The sequence below is a fragment of the Haemorhous mexicanus genome, chromosome 33 (assembly GCF_027477595.1).
Source record: "Haemorhous mexicanus isolate bHaeMex1 chromosome 33, bHaeMex1.pri, whole genome shotgun sequence".
Classification (NCBI taxonomy): domain Eukaryota; kingdom Metazoa; phylum Chordata; class Aves; order Passeriformes; family Fringillidae; genus Haemorhous; species Haemorhous mexicanus.
In genome coordinates, this window is record NC_082373.1 from 794,436 (window position 1) to 820,520 (window position 26,085).

Here is a 26,085-nt window from a genome sequence, read left to right on the forward strand (position 1 = left end):
TCCCCGTCGTTCCCCCGCCCCCCCGCGCCGTTCCAGCTCCACCATTTCGCAGCACAAAGAGCCGCCCCGGCCCTGCCCTGCCCCGGCAGCTGCCACTTTGTCCCCGGGGTCCCGTGGGGCCGCTCCGGCCCGACCTCGCCCGATGCGGGGCTGGGGGACATCCCCCGAGGGTCCCGGGTCCACCCCCGACTCCCCCCGCACTGCTCCGCCGGTGACCCTCCGCTGCCGGGCTCTGCTCAACCCCACGGAGGAGCGAGGTCCCGGGGGTGTCCCCGCGCGGGTGGCACCCGGTGGTCCCGCGGCGCGGCCCCGGTTGTGGGGGTGTCCCCCTCCATCCCCCCCCACCCCACGGAGGGCCGCGGTCCCTTTAAATGGCGGCGCGGCCCCGGTGGCGGAGGGGGCGGTGGCGGTCGCTGACATCACGCGGGGCCGGGAGCACCTGCGCCCCGCCCGGCTCCGCCACCGGCACCGGCACCGCAGCGCACCGGGCCGGGCGGGCACCGGGGCTGGTGCGGGCCGCCCCCGCCGCCCCCCCAGGTACGCAGCGCGCAGGACGGGACCGGTGGACGGGGATACCGGGACCCACCGGGACCCCCTACGGGGCTGGGATGGCTGTAGAGAGACCCCCGCATCTGTACCGGGACCCCCTGAGACCGGGCCAGCTGCACTAGGACCCCCGGTTCTGTACCGGGACCTCCCCAACCCCCCGGGAGCCTCCTCCAGGCGGGGAACCCCCGCACCGGGCTCCGCTGCCCCGCACCGGGAAGGGACACCCCCCCCCCCCACCCGCCTTCCATTGCGGCCGCACCGGGACAGCCCCCCCGCACCGGGACCCCCTGCTCCCCCCGCCGCCCCCGGAGCCGGTGTCGCCCCCGGGCCCTGCGCAGCGCGGCCCGGCCGGTGCCGCGTGACGTCACCGGGGATCCCGGGGGCCGGGGGGAGCTGGGGGGCGCCGGTGTCCCCGCGGCCGAACCGGGGAGCACCGGTACCCTGCGGGGTTCCGGTGCCGGGTGCGCCGCCGTTCTCGGGGGTCAAGCTGGGGCTGCGGGGAGCGAGGGGGGAGCGAACGAGAGAGAACGGGGCGGGGGGGGGGAGAACGGGGGGGACGTTCCCGGAGGTAGCCGGTACGGAGTGGGGGAGCCCCGGGGGGAGCCGGGGGTCCCGGAGCCAGGGGTGGGGGGGCGTCCCCGCGTGGGGATTCCCCCCGCCCTGACCCCGCCGGGGGCGGGGATCCCCCTCCCACGTGGGCGCGCGCCCGCCCCCGGTGACGCCACGGCGGCGCCGCTCCAGGTGACGCCACTGCGGCCGCCGTGACGTGCGGGGGGAGGCGGAGGGGAGGGGGGGGTGGGGGGGGAGGACGGGACGGGACGGGGGCGGTCCCGGGACCGCCCGGCGGCGCGAGGCGCTTCCTGCCGCGGCCGCGGGTTCGGCTCCGCGGCCCGGCTCCCGGTACCGGAGCGGATCGGAGCGGAGGGGCCCCGGCCCGGCCCGGTGCGGCGGAGGGGCCGCGCCATGCCGAGCCGCCCCCCGCCCCGCGCCGCCTGAGCCGGGCCCGCGCCGCCGCCTGCCAGGTGCGGGGTCGCGGCGGAGGAGGGGGGGGGGAGCCGGGCGGTAACGGGCCGTTAACGGCCCGTGAGGGGAGCGAGGGGGAGGGAGGGTCGGTTGAGGCGGTTTGGGCCCGGCGGCGGCGGCGGCACCCCGCTCCCCTTTCCTGACCTCGGTGAGACGCCGTCCTCTCGCCCCGCTTCCCCCTGCGCATCCCGGTTCCATGGCGTGACCCCCCCCCCCCCCTCTCCGTTACCGGCTCCCGGTGACTCCCCCGCTCCCCTCCCTGTGCAGCGGCCAAGGGCCCAGACCCGCGGGGAGCCCCAGCCCCGTTCCCGGTGCGGTTTCCCCGCAGCCCCGTCCCGGAGCTCGGGGGGAGCCCCCTCCCCTCCGGCACGGCTCGTCCGTGTCCCCCCCGCCCCACCGCACTCTGCGGGACCGGGACCCCCCTGCGGCGGCGGGGGCCGTGGACACCGAGCCCCCCATCCCCGGAGAGCCGGCGGGGGGGCTGCGAGAGGGGGCTGGGGGTGTCCTTGCCACAGGAACCGGGGGTCCCCGCCGGGTGCGGGGCTGGGGGGGGACCGGTCCCGTGTCCCCCGGTGTGTCCGTCCCTGCAGGAAGTGGCCGGGAAATGGCAGCCGGTTGTTGCGTCTCGTTGTTTTTGAAACGTCCTTTTTAATCAGGTCGCGTCACGCTCCCGGGGCCTCCCGGTGCCACCGGGCCGGGGGTGGGCCGCAGAACCGGGGAGGCCGAGCTCTGTGCCCGGGGAGCGGCACCAGCCCCACGACACCGGGAGTTCCCCCCCAGCCTGGAGCTCTGTCCCCCCCAGCTCAGCTCCCGGGGACAGTCCCGGGCCCGGTGTCCCCGCGGGGATCCCAGGGGCCAGCGGTGCTGCTGCCACCGGGTTTGACACCCGGGCGAGTGGCGCTGCCACGTCGGCCGTGCCCGGTGTGACGGGAGCCAGCCGTGGGCTCGGTGCCACCTTGTCACCCACCATCACCGAGGTCCCGCCGTGCCGCCATCCGAGGCTCCTGCCCCTCGCCCTCCTCACCTTGCCTGGCTCCGGTTTCTCGCCGTGGCCCAGTTTCAGCTCCACACTCGGTGGATCAGGGCGGGGGGAGCGGAGCCCCGGTGAGGGTGGGAGGTGACAGGTGGCCTGGGGTGGCCATGGATGGCCATGGATGGCCGGTGTCCACAACACACCTGGCGCTGCCTGAGCTCCCAGCGATGCCAAGGCCAGCTGCGGCCTCTGCCAGGCCTGAGCTGTCCCTGGAGCAAGGGTGACATTCCCACTTTATTTTCTCCCAGCGCTTTCCCCACGCTGGCACGTGCCCAGCCCATCTCAGTGTGCCACCTGCAGCCTCCACTTGCCCACCTGGTGCCTCTGGCACATCCCTGGGCCGCCTGCTCTGACCTCCAGAGCCGGCAGCGCCTTCCTGGCCGGCACATCACACACGGGGTGGGACCGGAAAGGTTTTTCCTTATCCAGCCCCGCTGCTGTCGGTGTCCCCACGCCCGGGGCTTCCAGCTGGCTCAGGCCAGAGGCCGGTTCAGGGCTCGGGGGAGGCGGCTGCGGGTCCGTCCCGGTTTGTCCGGGAGCCGTGTGGCGGCTGCGTCACCGCCCATACGGGTTTCTCCGGTGGATGAATCACCGGTGGCCCTGGCCGGGCTCGGTGGCCCCTGCGGCCCCTGCCATGGCAGCAGCTGAGGCGGTGAGGGTGTGATGAAATCTGGGTTTCGACACGGGCCGTGCCACCAGCTGCTGCTGAAGCGCCGAGTGCGGCGGCCTTGGCCCTTGCGGAGAGCTCGGTGCCGCCTCGGCCGGTGGCAAGCGTGGCACAACCGGTGGTGGCAGCTCCCTAGGGTGTCCCTGTGGGTCCCCACGAGCACTGGGGCTCCCTCCTTGTCTGCTGGGCTTGCAGGGCCTCAGTTCCCTCAGTTCCTTTGTGTCCTATCCTGGGATGGACCCACCAGGATCCCTCCTTGTGGCTCGGGGTTTGAGGGAACATTTGGGGTTCGTGGGGGACAAAGGTCACCAGGATCCGTCCTTGTGGCCTCAGGTTTGAGGAGGCGTTTGGGGTTCCTGGGGGATGAAGGTCACCAGGATCCCTCCTGGGCCACAGGCCTTGGGTTTGGGGTTCCTGGGGGATGAAGGTCACCAGGACCCCTCCTAGACCACAGGCCTTGGGTTTGGGGAAGTGTTTGGGGAGGTTCCTGGGGGATGCATTCACCAGGATCCCTCCTTGTGGCTCGGGGTTTGAGGGAGCGTTTGGGGTTCCTGGGGGATGAAGGTCACCAGGATCCCTCCTGGGCCACAGGCCTTGGGTTTGGGGTTCCTGGGGGATGAAGGTCACCAGGACCCCTCCTAGACCACAGGCCTCGGGTTTGGGGAAGTGTTTGGGGAGGTTCCTGGGGAATGCATTCACCAGGATCCCTCCTTGTGGCTCGGGGTTTGAGGGAGCATTTGGGGTTCCTGGGGGATGAAGGTCACCAGGATCCCTCCTGGGCCACAGGCCTCGGGTTTGGGGAAGTGTTTGGTGTTCCTGGGGGATGAAGGTCACCAGGATCCCTCCTCGTGGCTCTGGGTTTGAGGGAGCATTTGGGGGTCCTGAGGGGTGAAGATCACCAGGCTCCTGCCCAAGCCAGCACTGGAGCTTCAGCTCCTGCTTGCTCCCAGAAAAGCCCAGCCTCAAACCCCAAAGCTGTGCCTGGAGAACAGGGGGTGGGGTCCCCTCCAGCTTGGGGGGCACGGCAGGGACACTGTGTGTCCCCACAGGGTCATTCCTGGGTTGTGCTGGTTCCTCTTGGGGTCACAGAGCTGCTTTGGGGGGTCTGTAGGGTCCTTGGCTGGGAGCCCAGGGGCAGCCACGGGATGGTGGCACACAGTGGTCACACCCTGGTGATGGCTGTCCCTGGGGACGCTGGTGACAGGCTGTGCTCAAGCAGGTGGCAGCTCATCCAGCTGGTGTGGCTGGGCCTGGGCCAAAGAGCAGCACAGGTGGCATCTCAGTCCTGGGGAGCTTCACTGTCACTCCTCAGCCTCCCCAGGCTGGGGACCACAGCGGGAGGGTCAGGGGTGGCTGGGTCACCACACTGGCCACCCCAGTCCACACCAGTGACTGACCCCGTGCATCTTCTCGCCCGTGCAGAAATGGAAACAAACAACCATTTTAACTTCACTGGCCTTTCCTCTGCACCCGCTGCCTCAGGACCGAAACCCACGCCTGCCTCAGGGGACTCCCCCTTCGCCCACAGCTCCCCGCTCGGCTTCCCCCAGCAAGGGAAAAGTGAGTGACCCCACGGGACAGGGATGCGGGGCCCTGGGGACAGAGGGGACACGGGGATGGGGTGGCTTTAGAGCCAGAGGGGACATGGGGATGGGGTGGCTGTGGGGACAGAGGGGACATGGGGATGGGGTGGCCATGGGGACAGAGGGGACACAGGGATGGGAGGGCTGCGGGGATGGGGTGGCTGGGGGGCTGGAGGGATAGAGGAGCTGCAGGGACACGAATGGGAGGGCTGCAGGGACAGAGGGATGGAGGGGACAGAGGGATGGGATGGCTGCAGGGACAGAGAGGACACAGGGATGGAGGGGCTGCAGGGACAGAGGGATGGAGGGGACAGAGGGATGGGATGGCTGCAGGGACAGAGGGGACACAGGGATGGAGGGGCTGCAGGGACAGAGGGATGGAGGGGACAGAGGGATGGGATGGCTGCAGGGACAGAGGGGACACAGGGGTGGAGGGGCTGCAGGGACAAAGGGCTGGAGGGGCCATGGCCAGCAGCAGCTCCAGCGCGGGGGGCCCGGGCCGGGGTCTGCGTGTCCCTGCCGCCGCCTTGGCCTAGAAAAGCGGCCGTGCCGGCCCCGGGGCCGTGCGTGGATTTGGCCGCTCAGCTGATCCGGCACAGCCCTGCCAAGCTCGGCTAATCCCCGGCGTCCTGTGGCGCTCGGCCCGGTGCCGGCACGGCCCGTGGCAGAGCCGGTTTGGCAAACAGGGACTGTGCAGCTCCCCCCCTTCCCTCCCTCCCTGCTTCTCTCCCGGCACGGGGAGCGGGGGGACACGAGCAGGGCTTTGGCAGCTGCCCCGCCTGGCCATTGATCCATCCTCAAACCCACTGGCGCTGACCTGGCCGTGCTCTGCTCCTCCCTCGCAGGTCTGAACGGGGGCATGAATGTCAATGGCTTCTCTACTGTATCCCACCCCGGTACTTCAGGGACCTTCTCGCCCGGCTCCGCGCCCGCCGGGGCCCAGCCCCTCCGCACCTACGACTGCCTGTGGGACTACTCTCCCTACACGCCCGCCGGTGGTGGCCTCAAGGACGGGGGAGGCCCCCCCAACCTCGGACAGTTCCCCCTCAACGGCGTGGCCGGGGGGTCCCGGCCGGCCTCGCCGGGCCACGGCGCCAACCTGCGGGCGGCCGGGCAGGAGCTGTGGGGCAACGGCACGGCCGGGCCCATGGGGCTGAGCTTCGACTCGCAGGAGCTCTACGACTCCTTCCACGAGCAGAGCTTTGAGCTGATGCAGAACGGGCCCGACGGATTCTACACGGCGGGTCAGTCCTCGCCCGGGCTGAGCTCGGACACGCAGCCCTTCCCGCTGGCTCCGGACGGGCCAGAGCCTGGCCAGGGAGACGCCGAGGGTGCAGCCAAAGAGATGCCCACCAGCACCAGCAGCAGCAGCAGCAGCATCGCAGAGAACGGGGGTGGGCTGGTGGGCAGCCAGGAGCTGGAGGAGGCACAGCCAGGTAGGAGCCTGGGAGGGCTGGCAGAGCTCTGGGATGCAGCGCTGGGGCCCTGGCAGGTGGGTGGTGGATGCTGGTGGAGTTGGGCATGGCGTTTCTTGGGGAATGCCAGCTGCTCTGACCTGCCTGCCCGGTGTTCTGGTTGGGGTTTGGCCGGTCACAGCTTGGAGGAGGCGTTGGGATCTCATAAAACCAGGCTGGGTGTCACCACCCGCTGCCATGGAGGGCTGGCTGTCCCAGCACGGGGACCAGCAGTGGGGGATCCCCCCAGCTCTGTCACCATCACATCTCAGGGTCTCTTTTCGGTCGATTGCTCCCTTCAGACCTGAAGATGTGCAGCTACAACGGCGCCGCAGCCGCTGGCCCGGGCTCGCTGGGGCCGGAGGGGCCCGTCCTGGCCCCCAGGGCCAGCGGCTGCCTTGGGGACGCGTCGCCCATCGCCCCGCGGCTGGAGGACACCCACATCCTCAGCGAGGACCCCCTGGAGCCCTTCGAGTCCCTGGCCAGAGGTAGGGGGGATGTCGGGGCAGGGCTCGGGAGGCACAACCATTCCCTGGATGGGAAGTAGTGCCGGCGCTTGTCGGTCCCCGCGTGGGGATGCGGTGGCCGGGGAGATGCGGCGGTGGCCGTGGGGATGCGGTGGTGGCCGTGGGGATGCGGTGGCCGGGGAGATGCAGCGGTGGCCGTGGCGCTCTCCCGAGGCAGGGGCGGGCCCGCGTCCCCGGCTCGCTGCCGGCTTTTCTTCCCTGCCTTCCTTCCCGTCCTTCCCAGCTCCGTGACGAGGCGGTTACTCAGCGCCTGAACTTCCGCGCTGCTGAGCATCGCCACGGCCATTTTGGGCTCCTCCGCTTCCCAGAGGAGGAGGAGGAGGAGGCGGGGCTGGGGGGGGGAGGAGAGGGGGGGACCCAAACCCCTTTTAACCCCTCTGCTGCCGGAGCCTTTTCATCCACTCCACACACCCCCCCTCCCCTATTCCCCGTGAGCGGAGATGTGGCTCCGTGCGCCCCCAACCCTGGTGCTCACCCCCCTCCCCAGACCCCGGCACCGGCGACTTGTACGCGATGGACGACTCGCAGCTGGTGAGCGACAAGTCCTCCTTGGAGGAGCCCCCCGACCTGGCCGCCAGCCCCCCACTCCACGCCGGCCCCTTCAGCCTGCTGCCCGCCAGCCCCTCGCCCGCCCCGCTGCTCGATGCCCCCGGCTCGCCGCCCGCCCTGCCCGGTACGTGCTGCCCCCACACCGGGAGGGGATGGGGGTCACCCCACCGGCCTGGTTCCCCACGAGGGATGCCCCGTGAGCCCCACGGGGGTCACCCCACCGGCCTGGTTCCCCACGAGGGATGCCCCGTGAGCCCCACGGGGGTCTCGGTGGCACCGGCGAGGCCCCCGGGCAGCGCAGGGAGGGGACGCGCAGCCCCGGTGACGTGTCCGGTGACGTCCCTGACCTTGGCTCCTCAGGCGACAACGGCGAGCTGAAGAGCGGCGACCACGCGGGGCTGCGGGACTCGGGGTCCCTGGAGCTCGACCCTCCGCTGGAGCCGGAGTCGCCAGCCCCGTCTGCTGAGGAGGAGGAGGAGGAGGAGGAGGAGGAAGAAGAGGAGGAGGAGGAGGAGGAGGCTGCCGACAGCTGCCCGGAGACTTCGGCCGCGCCAGGAGAGGGAGAGAGCGAGGAGCCCGCCCTGCTGAGTGCCTCGGGGGCAGGTGTGGCCGCCCCCCACCCCCGGGCTGACCCCCCGGTGACCCCCGCCCGCCAGCCCATCGTCCCATCTGTCCCCTCCCCGCAGGTGATGTCCCTCGCCGGCGCATCGCCACGCAGGAGGAGGTGCGCTTCCCGCTGCAGCACGGGTACGTGGGATGGCCCCCGACCCTGTTCCCTTTCCACCTTTCTGTTCTTGTCCCCCTCCGGCCCCCTCCCACCGTCCCCTCCCCATCCTGCCTCAAAAACTACCAAAACTGCCGTCCCCTTGCCACCATCCTGCTCCTGAAGCTATCCCCGTCCTGTCCCCCTCGTGTCCCCATCCCCTCCCCGTCCTGCCCCTGTCCCCACCCCTTTCCCATCCTCCCCCTCTCTCCATCCCTTTCCCATCCTGTCCCCAACCCCTCCCACTACTCTGTCCCCGGCACTGTCCCCTCCTCATCCTGTCGCGGGTGCTGTCCCCTCGGGCGGTCCTGCCCTGTCCCCTCCCCATCCCGCCCCCTCCCCATGCTGCCCCACGGCCCCGGGCTGACGCTGCCGTGCCCAGGTGGAGGCGGGAGGTTCGGATCAAGAAGGGGAACCATCGCTGGCAGGGCGAGACCTGGTACTACGGCCCCTGCGGGAAGAGGATGAAGCAATTCCCGGAGGTCATCAAGGTACCGCCCTTGGGGACACCCAAGGAGGGAGGGGGGCGGTTCTGACCCACCACGGCCCCCCCCAAAACCCAACACCGCAGCTGATGAAGGCTGTGGTGAACCTGGAACGCTGAGCTTCCTCACAGCCTTCCTCCTCCTCCTCCTCCTCCCTGTGCCCAGTACCTGAGCAGGAACATGGTGCAGGACGTGCGGCGCGAGCACTTCAGCTTCAGCCCCCGCATGCCCGTGGGAGACTTCTACGAGGAGCGGGACACGCCAGAGGTGGGTCTGGGGGCTGCTGAGCCCCCCCCGTCCCCCCAAACCCTCTCTGTGCCCAGGGGTGACCCCGACTGGTGCCCCACAGGGCGTGCAGTGGGTGAAGCTGAGCCCCGAGGAGATCCCCGGGCGCATCCAGGCCATCACGGGCAAGCGCGGCCGGCCCCGCAACGCCGAGAAAGCCAAACCCAAGGAGCCCCCGGCCACCAAACGGGGCAGGGGCCGCCCACCCAAGGTCAGGATGGTGGATTTGCTCAGCAAGACGGACGCACGGCTGCTGAAGAGGCTGGAAGCACAAGGTACCCCCCCTTCCCATCCCCCCGGGAAGCTCCTCACAGCCTGGCCCCGGTGGGATCGTGGTTCACGTCTGCTCTGTGCCCCCTTCCAGAGGTGCTCAGCGAGGAGGACAAGTTGAAAATGAGCAAGATCAAGAAGAAAATGAGGCGGAAGGTGCGGGTATGGGGCTTGGCGGGGGGGGGGGAGGGGGTTTCCCCTGGTGCAGGGGGTCCCTGAGCAGGTCTTGTCCCCCCCTCAGGCCAAGAACAAGCAGAAGCAGGAGGCCAAAGCCCCCAGGGCTAAGGAGGCCAAGAAGAAATCCAAGGTGAGTCCGTGGGCACGAGTAGGCTGGGGAGAGAGAGGAAGTGAAAAATAAAAAATGGATTTTCCCCCTTAACTTTTTTTTCCCGTTCATCTGGGCTCTGACTCAGGCCAAGGAGAAGAAGGGGAAGCCAGAGAAGGGCAAGGACAAGGCCAGGCCCAAGGAGAAGAAGGCCAAGGGGGCTCGGAAGGCAGACAAGGGGCTGCTGGCCCAGCGGCGCCTGGAGGAGCGGCGGCGGCAGCAGCTCATCCTGGAGGAGATGAAGAAGCCCACGGAGGACATGTGCCTGGGGGACCACCAGGTGGGCTGTGCTGGGGGGCTCACAAAGGTCACCCCGGGGAGCCACCAGCTGGCCCAGGACACCCTGACACCCTCCTTCTTCTCCGTGATCCACAGCCCCTTCCAGCCTTCTCCCGCATCCCGGGGCTGGTGCTGCCCAGCCGCGCCTTCTCCGACTGCCTGACGGTGGTGGAGTTCCTGCAGAGCTACGGGAAGGTGCTGGGGCTGGAGCCAGCCCGGGACGTGCCCACGCTGGGAGCGCTGCAGGAGGGGCTGCTGGGGGTGGCCCCCGGCGCGGGGCAGCTGCAGGACCTGCTGGTGAGGCTGCTGCAGGCGGCGCTCTGCGACCCCGGGCTGCCACCCTACTGCCAGGTGAGACCCCCTTCCCCGCCAGGTGAGAGCCCCCCTGTTAGAAGAGACCCCCCCTGTCAGGTGAGACCCCTTCCCTGCCAGGTTAGACCCCCCCTGTTAGAAGAGACCCCCCCTGTCAGGTGAGACCCCCTTCCCCGCCAGGTTAGACCCCCCCTGTTAGAAGAGACCCCCCCTGTCAGGTGAGACCCCCTTCCCCGCCAGGTTAGACCCCCCCCCCCCCGTTAGAAGAGATCCCCCCTGTCAGGTGAGACCCCTTCCCCGCCAGGTGAGACCCCCCCCGCCCCCGTTAGGTGAGATCTCCCCCACCAGGTCAGACAATTCCTTCCCTTTCACCCCTTTCTCCCCTTCCCTTATTTTTCCCCCCTTCTCTTATTTTTTTCTCTTCCCCTTTCCTTTCTCCCTCTTCTTTTCCCTTTCTTTCCCCCCTTTCCATTTTCCCCATCCCTTTTCTTCCCTCCTCTTTCTTCCCCCCACTTTCCTTTTCTTTCCCCCTCTCTCCTTCCCTTTGCTTTTTTCCATCCTTGTTGCACCTTTTTCCACCTTCACCTTTCTTTTCCCCTTCTCTTCTTCCCCCCATTTCCCCTTTCCTTTCACCTCTTTGTTCTTTCTTTTCCTTCCCTTTTCTTCTCACCCCTTTTTATTTTTATCTCTGCTTTCACTTTCACTTTCCTTCCCTCCCCTTTCCTTTTCTTTCTCTTTCTCCCTTTTTCCCCTGCCTTGGCTGGGTCTGTCAGTGCCTGCAAACCTCAGGACAAAGAATCCTAAATTTGGGATGTGCTGCTCTCCCTACCTGTGGCCAGCCCCCTCCTCACCCCCAGCACCTTTTGGGGTGTCCCCCCATCCATCCTTGTGGCGGGAGCACCCAGAACCACCTCTGGGGGCAAGCAGGAGACCCCCCCCAAACCTCTCCCCTTTGCTCTGGCCAGTCCCTGAAGATCCTGGGGGAGAAAGTGTCGGAGATCAGCCTGAACAGGGACACGGTGTCGGAGGTGCTGCGCTGCTTCCTGACGGCGCACGGGGCGGGTGCGGAGCTGTGCGAGGGGCTGCGCACCAAACCCTTCCAGGCGCTGCCCCCCGAGCTCAAAGCCTCCATCCTGGTCTTCCTCATCAACGAGCTCAACAGCAGCGCCCTCATCATCAGGTGGGGCTGGCTGGGGGGGCAGGAACATCCTCGGGTTGGGGGTGCTGGGGTGGATCCTGCTCGCTGCAGCCATCCCCATCTCCCGTTGTGCAGTGAGATCGACAAGACCCTGGAGAGCATGGCCAGCTACAGGAAGAGCAAGTGGATCATCGAGGGCCGACTGCGCAGGTTGGTGGGGAAGGGGCTTCACCTGCAGCCTCGGCGCCATCCCCTCCCAGTGACCAGGTGCCTCAGGGTGGGCGGGGGGATGTCATGAAACAGCACGAGCGCACACACCGCTGCTCTCAAGGTGAAAAAAGGGAAGTTTCATTTTCTGACTCCAACATTTATAGTTTTCCAAAAGTGACAGTGGGTTGGAGGGTGACAGTGCCACCTCTCCAATGACGCTGGACAAACCAACAGTCCATCAAATTTCTCCTCCTCCATAAAAGGATGCAAAACACTGAAAGTGTGTGAGGAAGTTTGCTAGAAGAATGTGAACATCAGAAGGCTTAGAAAATCTTAAAAAATCAGGGGGACAGGTAGCCAACACCTCCACGTGTGTCCTGGCAGGCTGAAGGTCGCCCTGGCCAAGAAGACGGGCCGTCCCGAGTCGGAGATCACGGGGCTGGAGGACGGCCGGCGCCGGCGCAGCTCCCGCCTGACCGAGGACATGGGGCTGGAGATGGAGGAGGAGGAGGAGACCCGGGGGCGGAGATCCCGCCGGGAGGAGGAGGTGAGGTGCTCCAGGCTCTGTGGTGGGGGGCAGAGGTGAGGGTGCCACCTCGGGAGGGGTCTCTTCCCTGACTGACCCGTCCCTTCCCCAGGTGGACACGTCTGCATCCAGTGTCCCGGAGCTGGAGCGGCAGATCGAGAAGCTGGCCAAGGTGAGCGGGTGCTGGAGGGCTGGAGTTCAGCCCTGCTGGGGGGCTGCAGCCCCCTCACTACCCCCTACTCTCCTCAGAGGCAGATGTTCTTCCGCAAGAAGCTGCTCCATTCCTCCCAGACCCTGCGTGCAGCCTCCCTGGGCCAGGACCGGTTCCGGAGGCGCTACTGGGTCCTGCCCCACCTGGGCGGCATCTTCGTGGAGGGCGCGGAGGGTGAGCGGGGAAGGGGCTTTTTGGGGGGGTTGTCACAGCTGGGAGAGGAGCCCACGTCTCACCTGCTCGTCCTCCTGCTGTCACAGCAGCTGAGGTGGTGGCTCAGGAGCCCCCTGAGGAGAAGGTGTCCCCGCTGGTGTCCCCGGTGAAGGAGGAGCCGGCCGCCGTGCCCGTGGCCAGCCGGACGAGCTGCCCGGCCTCACGTGCCCGGGGGCGGCCCCGGAAAAGCAAAGAGGAGCTGGCCCAGCACTGCGAGCCCTGCCCCCTGCCCATCAACGGGGTCCTGGAGGAGCCAGAGCCCCTGGGGCAGAGCCAGCACGACCTCAGCCAGTCGGCCTTCCTGTCCTGGCTGAGCCAGACCCAGTCGTCCCTGCTCAAGGACTCGGTCCTCACCCCGGCCAGCAGCCCCGGCAAAGGGGACACGGGGCTCCCCGAAGCCCCCTCGGACCCCATGGAGGAGGAAGAGGAGGAGGAGGAGGAGGAGAGAGTCCCGGAGGCTGTGGCAAAGAGAGGGCCCTGGTTTAACCTGCTGCCCCGCACGCCTTGTGACGACCGAGCCCCCCTCGCTACCTCCTCGGCCGAGCCCTCGCCACGAGCCCCCGCAGCCCCCCGCAGCCAGAGCAGGGGGGAGCCCCCCAAGGGCTCAGCACGGCAGGTACAGGGTGGGGGGGCTGCACCCAGCACTTGCACCCCAACCGAGGGGTTGTTTGGGGAGGGGGATTCTTCCTGGGCGGCTGCAGGGAGTGGGGTGGGACCCTCTGTGTGACCTGGGGGCACAGGGGGCTCAGTCCTGCTGCCCTTGACAGGCTGGGGAGAAGGGAAACAGCTCCAGGGTTTGGGGGGGCTGCAGGGTTTGGGGGGGCTGTGGGGTTTGGGGGGGCTGTGGGATTGAGGGGCTGCAGGACTGGGGGCTGTGGGAATGAGGGGCTGCAGGATTGGGGGGCTGAGGAATTGGGATTTATGGGATTGAGGGCTGTGGGATTGAGGGGCTGCAGGGTTTTGGGGGAGCTGTGGGATTGAGGGGCTGCAGGACTGGGGGCTGTGGGGTTGAGGGGCTGCAGGATTGGGGGATTGAAGAACTGGGGTTTGTAGGATTAGGGGGCTATGGGATTGAGGGGCTGCAGGGTTTTGGGGGGGCTGTGGGATTGGGATTTGTGGGATTGAGGGGCTGTGGGGTTGGGGGAGTCCAGGATTCATGGGCTGAGGATCCAGGTCTGATAATCTTTGTGGGTCCTTTCCAAGACAGAATATTTTATAATTTTCTGTCTGTCTTCCCTGACATTCCCCCCGTCCCTCCAGCTGAACGGCCTCCCCTCAGACGACCCCACGGCTCCCCTGCTCGCCTCCACGCCCGTGCACGCCGGCCCCAGGGCCCACGGCGCCTGCCCCCGCAGCCAGGGCAGCCTGGAAAAGCTCCAGGATGTGCCAGGACAGCCCAAACGCCGAGGGAGACCCCCCACCAAATTCTTCAAGCAGATGGAGCAGAAATACCTGACGCAGCTGACGGAGCAGCCGGTGCCCACCGGTGAGAGCCAGGACCCCCGGGACCCCCCCGGTGCCCCTGGCACGGCGCTGAGCCGTGGCACTGGCCTTGCAGAGATGCAGAGTGGCTGGTGGTGGCTGAGGGACCCCGAGGAGCTGGAGGCAGTGGCACGGGCACTGCACCCGCGTGGCATCCGGGAGAAAGCCCTGCACAAGCACCTGACCAAGCACAAGGAGTTCCTGCGCGAGGTTTGCCTCCGGAGCACCACCGGTGAGTCCCCCAGAGACCACCCCCAGAGACCACCCCCAGACCCCCAGCTGGGTGGGGGGCTCTTGCCTTGTCCCCCTGTGAGCCCCGCTGTGAACCCCCAGATTTCATTTTCAGCCCAAATCCCTGAGGCTGGGGGCTGCTCTCTGTTCCCTCCCTGAGCCCACCCCCTGCCCCCAGACCCCCAGCTGGGTGGGGGGCTCTTGTTTGTCTCCCTGTGAGACCCCAAATTTCATCTTCTGCCCAAATCCGTAAGGCAGGGGGCTGCTCTCGGTTCCCCCCCTGAGCTCACCCCCAGAGACCAACCCCAGACCCCCAGCTGGGTGAGGGGCTCTTGCCTTGTCCCCCTGTGAGCCCCTAGATTTTATCTTCTGCCCAAATCCCTGAGGCTGGGGGCTGCTCCCTGTTCCCCCCCTGATCCCACCCTTTACCCCCCCAACACCTCACCTTCCACCCCTGCTCTGGGGCAGGGGGCTGCTCCCTGTTCCCTCCCTGAGCCCACCCTTTATCCCTCCAGACCCCCAGGCTGCTCCCTGTTGCCCCCCCAAGCCCATCCTCTGCTGCTCCAGGCTGCTCTCTAGGTTGGGGGGCTACTGCTCATGTGCCCCCCCTGAGCCCACCCTCTGCCTCCCAGACCCCACATTCCACCCACACCACCAGGGTGGGGGGGTTGCTGCTTGTCCCCCATCTGTGCCCCTCCTCTCCAGATCCCTGTGTCCTGGGATAGGGCTCTGCTGCCTGACCCCCCTCCCTGACCCCTTCTCTCCTCTCCAGACCCTGTTGTCTCCCGGGATGGGGCTCTCCTGCCTTTCCCCCATCCCTGACCCCCTTTTCTCCTCTCCAGACCCCATCTTCCCCCTGTCTCCCGAGATGTGGCTCTGCTGCCTTTCTTCCATCCCTGATCCCCTTTTCTCCTCTCGGGACCCCATTGTATGCCAGAATGGGGCTCTGCTGCCTCTCCCCCATCCCTGACCCCACTTTTATTTTCTCCAGACCCCATCTTCCCCCTGTGTCTCAGGTTCTGGCTCTGCTCCCTCACCCTTCTCTCCTCTCCAGACCCCATCATGTCCCAGGTGTTGCTCTCCTCCCTGACCCTTTTCTCCTCTCCAGACCCCATCATGTCCCAGTTCTGGCCCTCCTCCCTGACCCTTTTCTCCTCTCCAGACCCCACTGTCTCCTGGGATGTTGCTCTCCTCCCTGACCCCTTTTCTCCTCTCCAGACCCCATCTTTTCCCTGTCTCCTGGGTTGTTGCTCTCCTCCCTGACCCTTCTCTCCTCTCCAGACCCCATCTTCCACCCTCGCCCGGACCCGGCCGCCGCCGCGGTGTCTCGGGAGGCCCTGGCTCAGTGGTCAGTGCCTGACAGAGCCTACGAGACCGACCTGGGCGTGCTGCAGTGGGTGGAGGAGCTGGAGCAGCGCGTCCTCATGGCCGACCTGCAGATCCGGGTGGGTGCCAGGCAGGGTCACCCCAGTTCTTACTGACAAACTGACCAACAACCGACCGGCACTGACCTCGCTCCTCCGCAGGGCTGGACGTGTCCCAGCCCGGACTCGACGCGGGATGACCTGAGGTACTGCGAGCACAAAGTGGAGCCCCTGGAGGACATCACGGTGCGCAGCAGGCGGGACGGGCTGCCCCTGCGCCGGGAGCTCACCAACCCGCTGGACCTGGCCGTGCTGCGCCTGGCGGCGCTGGAGCAGAACCTGGAGCGCCGCTACCTCAAGGAGCCGCTGTGGCCGCTGCACGAGGTGGTGGTGGAGAAAGCCGTGCTGAGCGGCCCCGAGGAGCTGGGCGTGGGCACCACCGAGATGTGAGTGCAGCTGCACGGCCCCATTATCCCCTGGGAATTGCTAGGAAGGGGTCAGTCCTGGGAATTGCTGAGAAGGAATTCCTGGGAATTGCTGAGAAGGGGTCATCCCTGGGAATTGCTGAGAAGGGGTCATCCCTGGGAATTGCTGAGGGGTCATCCCTGGGAATTGCTGAGAAGGGGTCATCCCTGGGAATTGCTGAGGGGTCATTCCTGGGAATTGCTGAGAAGGGGTCATCCCCGGGAATTGCTGAGGGGTCATCCCCGGGAATTGCTGAGGGGTCATCCCTGGGAATTGCTGAGAAGGGGTCATCCCTGGGAATTGCTGTGGGGTCATCCCTGGGAATTGCTAGGAAGGGGTCATCCCTGGGAATTGTTGAGAAGGGGTCATTCCTGGGAATTGCTGAGAAGGAATTCCTGGGAATTGCTGACGGATCATTCCTGGGAATTGCTAGGAAGGGGTCATTCCTGGGAATTGCTGAGAAGGGGTCATTTCCACCCTCCTAGGAATGTGGGGGTCAGCAGGGTTTGTCCTGGGGGTGGGAGTCTCCCTGGGATGGGATTCCTTCTTGGGGATGGGGTCTCTCAGAGGGATGGGGTCTCTTCCTAGGGATGGGAGGGGTCTCTTCCTAGGGATGGGGTCTTTTCCTAGGGATGGGGTCTCTTCCTAGGGATGGGAGGGGTCTCTTCCTAGGGATGGGGTCTTTTCCTAGGGATGGGGTCTCTCTGAGGGATGGGGGTCTCTGAAGGATGGGGTCTCTCAGAGGGATGGGGGTCTCTCAGAGGGATGGGGTCTCTCTGAGGGATGGGGTCTCCTCCTATGGATGGGGTCTCTCAGAAGGATGGCATCTCTTCCTAGGGGTGAGAGGGTCTCTCAGAGGGATGAGATCTCTCAGAGAGATGGGGTTTCTCAGAGGGATGGGGTCTCTCAGAGGGATGGGGGTCTCTCAGAGGGATGGGGGTCTCTCAGAGGGTTGGGGTCTCTCAGAGGGATGGGGTCTCTAAGTGATGGAATCTCTGAAGGATGGAGTCTCCTCCTAGGGATGGGCTCTCTCTGAAGGATGGTGCTCACCCCTGGGGACAGGGGTCTCCCCTGGGGACGGGGGTCTCATGGGGATCACCATGGTCCTGCTCGAGGCTGAGCAGCGACCAAGACCCCTCCTTCTGGGATCCCTTGTGGGCTGTGGGGGGGTTCCCCCTGCCCCGGGCCAGGGCAGGACCCCCGTGCCGGGCTGACCCCCGCTGTCCCCGCAGCTCGTACGAGATCACGCCGCGGGTGCGGACGTGGCGGCAGACGCTGGAGCGCTGCCGCAGCGCCGCCCAGGTGTCCCTGTGCATCTTCCAGCTGGAGAAATCCATCGCCTGGGAGAAATCCGTCAACAGAGTGGTGAGACCCCGCTCTGGGGGGGGGAAGAGGGGGGGTCCAAAGCAGCTCTGAGCCCCCCGTGTCCCCCCAGACCTGCCTGGTTTGCCGGAGAGGGGACGATGACGAGCACCTGCTGCTGTGCGACGGCTGCGACCGCGGCTGCCACCTCTACTGCCACCGGCCCCGCATGACAGAGGTGCCCGAGGGCGACTGGTTCTGCTCCGTCTGCGTGGCCAGGGTAGGTCGGGGGGCAGCCCCCACACCCCGCCGGGGTGGTCCCAGAGGGATCCCCCACCCTGCCGGACCCCCCATCCCCAGGAGAGGTTCTGGTGATGGGAGAAAGTCTGGTTCCCGAGAGGGATCCCCCATGGGACCCCCAGCCCCAGGGTAGAGACCCCAGTGGTCTCTGAGGGACCCCCATGTCCCTGGGACGGGGGGGTCCCCTTTCCCAGAAAAGACTCTTATCTCCAGGAGGGACCCTCATATCTCTGGGAGAGACCCCCATGCCAGCAGGAGGGGTCCCCACCCCAGCACTGGTGAGCCCACAGGGGCTCCCACCCCTCTGGAGTCAGGATTTGGTCCCCAGGAGAGACCCTGATGAGAGACCCCCACCCCTAGGAGAGACCCTGATGGTGTCTGAGAGACCCCCACCCCCAGGAGAGACCCTGATGGATCTGAGAGACCCCCCACCCCCAGGATGGTGTCTGAGAAACCCCCACCCCCAGGAGAGACCCTGATGATGTCTGAGAGACCCCCACCCTTAGGAGAGACCCTGGTGGCCCTCCCATTGCTGTCCTGACCCCCAGGAGACCCTCCCATCCCCAGGAGACCCCTTCCCACCCTGGGAGGGACCCGGGGGTCCCCCGAGGCTCGGGCAGTGTGAGAAGGAGCACAGGGCACAGAGGTGACCCCCCTTCCCCCCCAGGCCGGGCAGTACCGGGACCCCGTCTCTCCCCGCCGAGGCAAGAAACGGAAACGGCGGCCGCGGGCTCGGGGGAAGCCCCGGCCCGGAGGAGCCGAGCCCGCGGCGGCGCCGCCCGGCCCCGCGGCACCGGGAGGGGCTGCCCGGGTCTCCCCGGGGCCCGGGGCGGGCTCGGAGCCCTCCCCGCAGGAGGAGCTCGGCCCTGCGGGGCCAGCCCAGCGACCTGACCTTCTGCGAGTGAGTGGGGCCGGGGGCGTGGGGAGGGGGCTGCGCTGGTCAGGGACCCCCGGTGTGCCCCCGGGGACCCCATGGGAACCTTGTGGGGGTGGGGGCTTGGAGAGGGGGCTGCGCTGGTCAGGGACCCCCAGTGTCCTCCCGGGGACCCCATGGGAACTTTGTGGGGGTGGGGGGGGTGGGGAGGGGGCTGCGCTGGTCAGGGACCCCCGGTGTGCCCCCAGGGACCCCATGGGAACCTTGTGGGGGTGGGGAGGGGGCTGCGCTGGTCAGGGACCCCCGGTGTGCCCCTGGGATCCCATGGGAACCTTGTGGGGCCGGGGGGGTGGGGAGGGGGCTGTGCTTTTCAGGGACCTCCAGTGTGCCCCCAGGGACCCCATGGGAACCTTGTGGGGGTGGGGAGGGGGCTGCACTGGTCAGGGACCCCCGGTGTGCCCCCAGGGACCCCATGGGAACCTTGTGGGGGTGGGGAGGGGGCTGCGCTGGTCAGGGACCCCCGGTGTGCCCCTGGGATCCCATGGGAACCTTGTGGGGCTGGGGGGGTGGGGAGGGGGCTGCGCTGGTCAGGGACCCCCGGTGTGCCCCCGGGGACCCCATGGGAACCTTGACTCCATGTTTCAGAAAGCTGATTTATTATTTTATTATTTATATGATATTAAAATATAAAATATTCTATATTTATGATATATATTATACTATTTATATTATATATAAAAATTATATATTAAAACTATACTGAAAGAATAGAAGAGATGAGTAAGGAGAGATGAGAAACTTGACTCCGTGTTTCAGGAGGCTGATTTAGTATTTTATTATTTATATGATATTAAAATATAAAATATTCTATATTTATGACATCTATTATATTATTTATATTATATATTAAAATTATATATTAAAACTATACTAAAAGAAGAGATGAGTAAGGAGAGATGAGAATCTTGACTCCGTGTTTCAGGAGGCTGATTTAGTATTTTATTATATATATATATTATATTAAAATGCATTCTTTTGTGATATACATGGTATTAAAATTTATTCTTTTATTATATATGTGATATTAGAAGATAAAATAATCTATATTTATGATATATATTATATTCTGAAACAATGAGCCAGATTCTCATCTCTGCTTTCTTTTCTATTCTTTTAGTAGATATTATGTAGATATTCAGTAGATATTTATGATATTATCTATCATAAATAGATAATATTTTATATTTTATTCTAAGTAATAAAATACTCAATCAGCCTTCTGAAACACGGAGTCAGATTCTCATCTCTTCTTTCTCATCTCTTCTATTCTTTGAGTATAGTTTTAATATATCATTTATATATATAATAATATAAATAATATAATATACATATATAATAAATATATTTTATATTTTAATATAAGTAATAAAATACCCAATCAGCCTTTCTGAAACACAGAGTCAGATCCTCATCTCTTCTTTCTTTTCTATTCTTTTTAGTATAGTTTTAATATATAAAACTATATAATAATATAAATAATATGAATATAATAATATAATAATATAAATAATATATAATTAATATATAACATTTTATATTTTAATATAAGTAATAAAATAATAAATTAGCCTTCTGAAACTTGGAGTCAGATCCTCATTTCTTCTTTCTCTTCTATTCTTTTAGTATACTTTTAATATATCATTTTATATATAATAATGTAACTAATATAATATATATAATAAGTTTATAATATTTTAAGTTTTAATATAAGTAATAAAATAATAAATCAGCCTTCTGAAACTTGGAGTCAGATCCTCATCTCTTCTTTCTCATCTCTTCTTTTAGTATAGTTTTAATATATTATCTTTATATATATAATAACATAAATAATAGAATATATATAATAAATATATTTTATATTTTATTCTAAGTAATAAAATAATAAATCAGCCTCCTGAACACGGAGTCAGATCCTCATCTCTTCTTTCTCATCTCTTCTATTCTTTTAGTATAGTTTTAATATGTTATTTTTATAGATATAATAATATAAATAATATATATAATAAATATATAACATTTTATATTTTAATATAAGTAATAAAATAATAAATCAGCTTTTCAGAAACTTGGAGTCAGATCCTCATTTCTTCTTTCTCTTCTGTTCTTTTAGTATAGTTTTAATATATTATTTTTTATATGTAATAATAATATAACTAATATAATATATATAATAAGTTTATAATATTTTAAATTTAAATATAAGTAATAAAATAATAAATCAGCCTTCTGAACACGGAGTCAGATCCTCATCTATTCTTTCTCTTCTATTCTTTTAGTATAGTTTTAATATATTATTTTTGTATATGTAATAATAGAAATAATAATAATAATAATATATATAATAAATATGTTTTATATTTTAATATAAGTAATAAAATACTCAATCAGGCTCCTGAACACGGGGTCAGATCCTCATCTCTTCTTTCTCTTCTATTCTTTTAGTATAGTTTTAATATATTATTATTTATATGTAATAATATAAATAATAATAATAATATCTATATAATAAATATATTTTATATTAAAATATAAAATACTCAATCAGCCTCCTGAACATGGAGTCAGATCCTCATCTCTTCTTTCTTTTCTATTCTTTTAGTATAGTTTTAATATATTCTTTTTATATATGTAATAATAGAAATGATAATAATAATAATAATAATAATAATAATAATAATAATAATAATAATAATAATAATAATAAAAAATGTAATAACTATATTTTATATTAAAATATAAGTAGTAAAATCCTCCATCAGGCTCCTGAACACGGGGTCGGCCCCTCCTCTCCTCCCTCTCCCGGCCCTGTGACCCCCAGCACAGCTGGTGACCCTGAGTGACGGAAGGTTCCCCCGAGGGGAGGACTTTCCCTCAAACCAATCTGTGCCCCCTGCCCCGTGCCAGGATCATCCTGATGGAGATGGAGGCTCACGAGGACGCCTGGCCCTTCCTGGAGCCCGTCAACCCCCGCCTGGTGCCCGGCTACCGCCGGGTCATCAAGAGGCCCATGGACTTCGGCACCATGCGCGCGCGGCTGCTGCGGGGAGGGTGAGCTGGGCCAGGGGGGGGCTGGGGGGCTGCTGGGGGGCTGGGGGGTCCTCCAGGGGCTGAGGGATCCATCCTGGGCTGGGGGCTGCTGGGGAGCTGGGGGCTGCTGGGGGGTCCTCCAGGGGCTGGGGGATCCATCCTGGGCTGGGGGCTGCTGGGGGGTCCTCCAGGGGATGGGGGGGTCCATCCTGGGCTGGGGGCTGCTGGGGAGCTGGGGGCTGCTGGTGGGTGAGCTGGGTGGGGGGCTGGGGGGCTGGAGGGGGGGGCTGGGGGGTCCTCCAGGGGCTGGGGGGGTCCATTCAGGGGCTGGGGGGTCCATCCTGGGCTGGGGGCTGCTGGGGGGCCTGGGGGGTCCATCCTGGCCTGGGGGCCGCTGCGGGGAGGGGGTGGTCCATCCTGGGCTGGGGGCTGCTGGGGGGCTGGGGGGTCCTCCAGGGTCTGGGGGTTCCATCCTCGACTGGGGGTTCCATCCAGGGGTTGGGGGACCCATCCAGGGGCTGGGGGACCCATCCAGAGGCTGGGGGATCCATCCAGGGGCTGGGGGGTCCATCCAGGGGCTGAGGGGTCCATCCAGGGGCTGGGGGTTCCTCCTGGGGCTGGGGGGTCCATCCAGGGCTGGGGGGGTCCATCCAGGGGCTGGGGGTTCCTCCTGGGGCTGGGGGGGGTCCTCCTCGGCTGGGGGGTCCATCCAGGGGCTGGGGTTCCTCCTGGGGCTGGGGTGTCCATCCAGGGCTGGCAGGGTCCGTCCCAGGGGTTGGAGGTCCCTCAAGGGATGACCTTTGTGGGTTTGGGAGCTCCTCCAGGGCTGGTGGGGTCCCTCCCAAGGGTGGATGTCCCTCCAAGGGATGACCCTCGTGGGTTTTGGGGGGGTCCATCCGGGGCTCACAGAGCCCCTCCCGGGGGTTGGATGACCCTCAAAGGGGTTGGAGGTCCCTCCCAGGCCAGTGGTGTCCCTCCAAGGGGGATGACCCTCGTGGGTTTTGGGGGTCCATCCAGGGCTGGAGGTTTCTGTTGGGAGTGGGAGAACCTCCAGGGCTGTTGGGGTCTCTCCTGGGCTCTGGGGGTCCCTCCAAGGGATCCCATCCCCTCCTGGGAATGGGGTTCCTAAGGGGTTGATGGGGTCCCTCCCAGGGATGGGGGTCTCTCCTGGGCTCTGGGGGTCTCTCCTGGGCTCTGGGGGTCTCTCCTGGGGATCCCATCCCCTCCTGGGAACAGGAATGGGGTTTTGGGGGTCTCTCTTGGGGAGGGGGGGATCAGTTCCCCTCCCAAACCTCCCTGACAGGGATGGTCTCAGCTTTGGTGCTGAGGGGGGTCCCTCCCAGGGATGGGGGTCTCTCCTGGGCCCTGGGGGTCTCTCCTGGGGATCCCATCCCCTCCTGGGAACAGGAATGGGGTTTTGGGGGTCTCTCCCAGGGATGGGGGATCAGTTCCCCTCCCAAACCTCCCTCACAGGGATGGTCTCAGCTTTGGTGCTGAGGGGGGTCCCTCCCAGGGATGGGGGTCTCTCCTGGGCTCTGGGGGTCTCTCCTGGGCCCTGGGGGTCTCTCCTGGGGATCCCATCCCCTCCTGGGAACAGGAATGGGGTTTTGGGGGTCTCTCTTGGGGAGGGGGGGATCAGTTCCCCTCCCAAACCTCCCTCACAGGGCTGGTCTAAGCTTTGGTGCTGAGGGGGGTCCCTCCCAGGGATGGGGGTCTCTCCTGGGCCCTGGGGGTCTCTCCTGGGCTCTGGGGGTCTCTCCTGGGGATCCCATCCCCTCCTGGGAACAGGAATGGGGTTTTGGGGGTCTCTCCCAGGGATGGGGGATCAGTTCCCCTCCCAAACCTCCCTCACAGGGACGGGGTTCCTTTGGTGCTGACGGGGCTGGGGGGGTCCTTGGTGGTCCCAAGCGCCCCCCACCCACGCCGTGCCATCCCTCAGGTACTCGAGCTCTGCCGAGTTTGCAGCCGACGCCCTTTTGGTGTTCGACAACTGCCAGACCTTCAACGAGGACGACTCAGCCGTGGGCCGCGCCGGCCACGCCATGCGCCGGTTCTTCCAGAGCCGGTGGGAGGAATTTTATCAGGGAAAACACGCTCCCAACCCGTGAGGGGGGGTCCGGGGGTCTCCCCACGCCCCCCACCAACTGCCTCCTCTGGAGCTGCTCTCGCTGCCTGCTGATCCCACACTTTGGGGGGGTTTTTTTCCTCCCCCCCCACCCCTAACCCCATAAAGCAGCGTGAATGGGCCCCCCTCCCTAAACCCACCCCCACTATGAGGCCCCTTCATGCTGCTTGGACCCCTCCCCAAAATCCAGCCCCTTCCCCCTTGCCCCATCCCCCTTTTTATTTTTAATTTCCAACACCACAAACTCACAGACTGGTGTAAGCCAAAAAAAAAGAGAAAAAAAAAAAAAAGAAAAGAGGTGTTTTTTTTTTTTTTTCTTGCTTTCTTTCAAATTTCATTTTCGAATTAAGAGCAGAAACAGGATCCCCCCCCTCTCCCTCCCCTCCTTGTCCCCACCCTCAAAAAGGGGAGAATCCCTCAAAAAAAGGGGGGAATCCCTGAAAAAAGGGGAGAATTCCCCCTGAAAAAGGGGAGAATCCCTCAAAAAAAGGGGAGAACCCCCCCAAAAAGGGGAGCCCCCCCAAACCTTGGGAATATTTAACGATAGCAATAGTTTAGTGAATGTCCGAGCACTCCTGTGCATCCTCTCATGCATTAACGGCCAGTAAAGTGGACTTAGCCCCTCCCCCACCCCAGCCGGGACCCCTCCCCCCCTCCCCCCCCACACAGACACTTTACGGGGAGGGGGACCCCACCCCCCAAAATCCCCTCGGACCCCTCCCCACCCAGCTCCAGGGACCAAACTGGGGAGGGGCTGAGTGGGGGGGGAGGTCCCGGCCCCCCTCCCCTCCCCCCACCCTTTTTCCCTTCCCTGCCTCCACTTCTCAGGAAGAGCCCGGCCCCCCCTCCAAGGGGGGGGTGGGGGGGGTCCTGGCCGCCCCCTCGCCCCCCCCCCAAATGAGACCCCTCAGGGATGCTACTGCAGGCCCCCCCCGGGGGGGTTGGGGGGGGTTCAGCCCCCTGCCCACCCCCCCAAATCCCCCCCATGGACTTGAATCCTCAGGCGGGCGTGGCCCCCCCCCCCCCCACCCAGGGTGGGGAGGGGTCCTAAATTTGGGGGAGGGGTCCCTACATGGTCACCCCATGTTTGGGGGGTGCTCAGGACCCCCCCTCTCCACCCCAGCCCCCCCCCAAAGCCCCCCCCCCCCCCGGCCAGGATATTACGGGTACTCGCTCTGGGGGTCCAGCGGCCAGAGGGGCTTTTTTGGGGGGGGGTCCCCACGTGTTTCACCCCCCCCCAGCCCCACAGAGCACTGAAAACAACTCACCTACCTGGGCAGGGGGGGTCCGGCCGCGCCCCCTGCCCCCCAAAACCCCCCAACCCCCCCCCCGTCTCAAAGTAGCCTTTTTTCTATCGGATAAAACCTCAGAAACTTTTTATTTTATTTTATTTTTTTGCTTTGGAACTAAGAGGTGATTTGAAGTCTATTTGAACTGACTTTATATTAACGCATAAATATTTATATTTTATCTAAATAACTGCGCTGTAAACGGACTTTTTTTGTGGTTTTAAGTCACGTTTTTTCGGATCCGTCAGGTTTGGGGTTTTTTTTTTTGTTTGTTTGTTTGTTTTTTTGGGTTGTTTATTTGGGGTTTTTTTTCCTTTTTTTGAGTTTGGTTGTTTTTTTTTTTTTTTTCTGTCGTGGGAAACTTTTTCCGGGAGTCTCCGTATCGTTCTCGTGTTCGTTCAGTTCAAAGTTGCCCCCTCCCCTTCCCTTTTCCCCCCCCTCCCCCCCAAGTTTGACACCCCCCACCCCCAAAATCTCCCCCCCCACCCCCCCCCGGCTGGCCCCCACCCCCTCGAGGAGGGGGGATGGGCTGGGGTGGGGGAGGGGTCACTCGTGGTGTCCCCTCCCCCTCCCCAGCAGTTTTCTAGAACCAGCCGCGTTGTTTTAGTGACTTTTTTGATAATTGTACAGGTTTTTTGTGAATTTAAATTTATTTCTTTCTATATTTTTAGGACCAAGCTCGTTTTTTGATAAGGTTTAGAGGAAGGGGGGAGGGGGGAGGGGGCGGCTCCTCCTCCCCCCCCCCAAATTCCCCCCCTCACTCCCTCCTCGCTGTTGCCTGTTGATGTCCCCCCCTCCCCCACACACCCCCCGACCCCCTCCCCAAAAAAAGTTGTAGGACCCCCCCCCCCTCCCCCACCCGCGTGTTGCGTTGGAGAATAAAAAACTCACGTTTGATAAACACTCGGTGGTCTGGGCTGGTTTTTTTTGGGGGGGGGGGATTTCCGGGACCCCTTTCTCCCCCCCCCCTCCTCACAACAAAAAACTCATTTTTTTCCTTTTCTTGCCGTTTTTTATTTAAAAAAAAAAACCAAAAAAACAACCTCGAAGGGGGGTGGGGGGTGTTCGGGGGAGGGGGGGTCGCAAGGGTGTTTTGTTTTTTTTTTTTTGGGGGGGGTCGCGGGGGCGAGCGCGGAAGCAGGAGGAAGAAAAATACAAAACTAG

General features: G+C 62.4%; 2 protein-coding genes across 2 annotated transcripts; both read left to right on the forward strand.

The window, feature by feature from the left end:
• The first annotated feature begins 142 nt into the window (after positions 1–142).
• Positions 143–3,192, forward strand: LOC132340717 (collagen alpha-1(I) chain-like). The gene is made up of 4 exons (XM_059871776.1): positions 143–1,124; positions 1,840–1,883; positions 2,229–2,676; positions 3,035–3,192. The coding sequence occupies exons 1-4, from the start codon at positions 143–145 to the stop codon at positions 3,190–3,192; spliced, it is 1,632 nt and encodes a 543-aa protein (XP_059727759.1).
• Positions 1,409–25,111, forward strand: BAZ2A (bromodomain adjacent to zinc finger domain 2A). Its single transcript, XM_059871724.1, is given in 30 exon segments — positions 1,409–1,571; positions 4,695–4,832; positions 5,701–6,291; positions 6,612–6,797; positions 7,324–7,509; positions 7,746–7,988; positions 8,072–8,132; positions 8,531–8,639; positions 8,799–8,900; positions 8,983–9,193; positions 9,283–9,350; positions 9,430–9,495; positions 9,602–9,793; positions 9,889–10,143; positions 11,070–11,284; positions 11,378–11,452; positions 11,837–11,999; positions 12,091–12,150; positions 12,228–12,363; positions 12,450–13,018; positions 13,663–13,888; positions 13,961–14,116; positions 15,397–15,560; positions 15,642–15,925; positions 17,177–17,309; positions 17,380–17,526; positions 18,214–18,267; positions 18,269–18,447; positions 21,385–21,528; positions 23,447–25,111. Coding segments are annotated over 29 exon segments (5,280 nt in total). The 5' UTR covers positions 1,409–1,571; positions 4,695–4,696; the 3' UTR covers positions 23,616–25,111.
• The last annotated feature ends 974 nt before the right edge of the window (positions 25,112–26,085 follow it).

Bases quoted from the DNA above. Each gene is read 5' to 3' on its own strand.
- LOC132340717 (XM_059871776.1), top strand. From the start codon at position 143: ATGCGGGGCTGGGGGACATCCCCCGAGGGTCCCGGGTCCACCCCCGAC. The intron at 1,884-2,228 runs GTGCGGTTTCCC...CTTTTTAATCAG, and splicing joins GAGCCCCAGCCCCGTTCCCG to GTCGCGTCACGCTCCCGGGG. The intron at 2,677-3,034 runs GTGAGGGTGGGA...TTCCTTATCCAG, and splicing joins GCGGGGGGAGCGGAGCCCCG to CCCCGCTGCTGTCGGTGTCC.